The 2,796-nt window shown below is 47.4% G+C and overlaps 1 protein-coding gene across 1 annotated transcript in view; it reads right to left on the reverse strand.

The window, feature by feature from the left end:
• Positions 1-2,163, reverse strand: part of Pmar_PMAR003167 (axonemal dynein gamma heavy chain, putative) — a gene marked incomplete at both ends in the record, with an annotated part of 5,091 nt that extends 2,928 nt beyond the window's left edge. Inside the window, one exon of the mRNA XM_002777056.1 lies at positions 2,142-2,163. Coding sequence (XP_002777102.1) covers positions 2,142-2,163 — 22 coding nt within the window. The remainder of the gene's footprint in view (positions 1-2,141) is intronic.
• Positions 2,164-2,796: the final 633 nt, after the last annotated feature.

Genomic DNA, 2,796 nt, shown 5'->3' on the forward strand with positions numbered 1-2,796 from the left:
TTGATTGTTATTCTCTCAGGTGAATTTCCCGACAACAGTATAACCCTCGGTGTCCCATGCCATAGTGTGAGATCAATGCTGCCGTCCACTTCACATTCATCCAGTGAATCGGCGGATGGCAACTCAGAGAATAGAAGGCATCACACACCTCCTGCTGATACTGAGAGTAGTAGCAGGGTTTCAGCTATCAGTTCACTCACAGCGATCAGGTGAGGAGGAACGGAGTCGGCGAATGGCGAACGAGCCAGTACTAGTCTATACTTCCCTTAGTGATCCACGGCTTATCGCGACCTCACTCTCGAGGTAGTGAATGAAGCATCAGCTGGCTCCTGTAGAGTTCTGTGCTCAGACCTATAGCCCGTGCATTGGTCACAGCGGCCTTCCAAACAGTGCTAGTAGTCATTGCGGTCACTGGTGGTACATTCGTGCCCTTTTATGCATCATCCTACGTGTAATAGTAATTACTCTTCACGGATCGAATGACCGTCTTCTTTGCTCAGCTCGACTCCTACGTCTACCCAGTACGTGAGCTACCTGCTCATGGTTGCATCCCACGCCCTTTTGCGTAAGGTTCTGCGTTGGGACTACAGCTGTATGTCTTTCTTTAGTATTGGGAGTCTACTACCATCGAGTGGAGCTGCTAACAATACATACGGTTATGCTCACGGCCGTCGCGATTGTTGTAAGTGGGAGGTTTCCAAAGAGGCTCGGTGTCATTATAGTGATCGTGGAACTCGCACAGGAATTCACCGTGTCGAAGAAGCGTAACTGTTCTTCATTTTATCAAGGACTATGGCCGGCATTCCCAGTCGTGGTCACTTATACATTTCATGCAATTGTAGTCCGAGCTTTCGAAATTGAGAGGTACTGATCTTGCGGCAGCTCTCACCTTATACGTTCTTTCCGTCTACAGATCTGCTGACACTCAGTGAGGTTGGCTTTCAGATCCTTGGCACTGGGCTAATGTCTCTGTTGGACGTTGGGATAGTACTGCTCTGTCTGCCTTTGCGATACTTTGTTGAAGACATCCGGTCGAAAATTGTAATAACTCCCATAATCCCGTATCGGTCCATTCAAATCCTCCTCAGAGCCCCCACTGCTTCATGCTTGGTAAGTAGTCTATGACGATCCATTCATTCTCAGTACTATAATCAACATTAGATTCACTACTATGCTCTTGCGTTGCGCACAGTAGAGGGAATATGTCAGTAGTCTCTGCGGATGGCCAGTGACGATAAGTACGATGGATAGCTACGGCTTGGGCAGTTCATGTCACGGAAGCCTCCTAAAGTCTTATTTTAGATTCCTCCCTGGAATCGACGGCGGTGATATCAGGGAAGTTTGAGAGCCTTGTGAGGTACCACTATAATTCCCAGCGGTGATTGCTTCTATGGAGGCTTCCAGAAATCGATCGCTTTACCATAGTAAGCGAGTCCAAACGAGACCTCGCTCAGAATACCTTTGTCTAGAGTAGGCAAATTTCAGTTAATGATGGATCCACTTGGTCCGTGTATCACATGGCCTATACGGTATAGGCTGTATGGGAAAACTCGAGAATATTTCGAGCAGTATCGGTGTGTAATGCTTCACTTGTGTCCAACCCTGATGTGAATGGTCATGCAGTTGCGGGTGTTTTTACTCTTTAACGTTACGCGTTGATTCAACGAACATTTACCTTGGTGCCCGTTCACCTTTGGCTAGGCAGTACCTACCTCATGCAGTTGTGTTCAGTTTCGGGCTTCGAAACCGGTAATTGGGGACGAGTTTGTTGCTTGATACACTGTGTGTTGAGGGGAAATGTGAGGCAGTCTGCTGCGTAAACTAGTTATGTGCGTCCATGCGAGACCAGCCACGCCACCGTTAGGCTCATCGCAGACAGTTGGTGCCCAACACTAGAGTGCTAAGTGTGTGGAAGATGTTTTTGTCCCACCCATCCCGCCTTGGGTGGGGCGCCTTGTGGGAGACTCCTCCCCCTTGCTAGTCGACTCGGCTCTTGTCGATGTTACGCAAGGCCGCGAACGGAAGTCCGGGCTTTCATTTGTGCTATAATATGGTTGCGATTATATGACTAAAAACATATCGTTTTACGATGGGGGTCTGAACAGTGTGCGGCGAGTTCGTCGTCAACTTCGTCTTTTTACCAAACCCTGTAGCTTCGATCATTCAAAAAGAGTACCACGCTGGCATTGAAGACAGTGTGCTCCACACACTAGCTCTAAAGGCCACCACTGCTCTGTCTGGGCGAACAGCAGATTCTGTGGTGCATGGTTGTCTCGACTCGACACTCACGAGCTTCAACCATGTTTGAATTCAACCACTTCGGGTAGATCGTGTGTGGAAGTCTCCTCCATGTCCGGCTTTAGTGATTGGGAATAGTCTCGCAGTCCTGGGGCCGTATGCGGATCCTGATTCATGAATCTGAGTCCATGATTCAACTCACGCTCTGATCCTGATTCATGATTCAAGTCACACCTTGATTCGAGAGAACTGATTCAGATTCTTAGCTCAGGAGAAAGAGTCGAGATTTCTGAGTATGAGTACTTGAGACAGAGTCAGATTACGTAATCATGAGCAAGATCCTCGATCCTTGATTTTAATCAGCCGCTGAATCCGATTCCTGATCCTTAATCACGATTCAAGATTCAAATGTATACTCAATGGCTGATTCAGAGTTTTTGATACTGAGTCAGAGTATTTCATCAACTCGAGATTAAATACTCAGAGTTGGGATTTTTACTCGTGATTCGAGATTAATTCTCAGGAGTCGAGATTCTTTTACTCAACCTCAAAGCTGCT

The sequence above is a fragment of the Perkinsus marinus genome, assembly GCF_000006405.1.
Source record: "Perkinsus marinus ATCC 50983 genomic scaffold scf_1104296952312, whole genome shotgun sequence".
Taxonomy (NCBI): Eukaryota; Perkinsozoa; order Perkinsida; family Perkinsidae; genus Perkinsus; species Perkinsus marinus.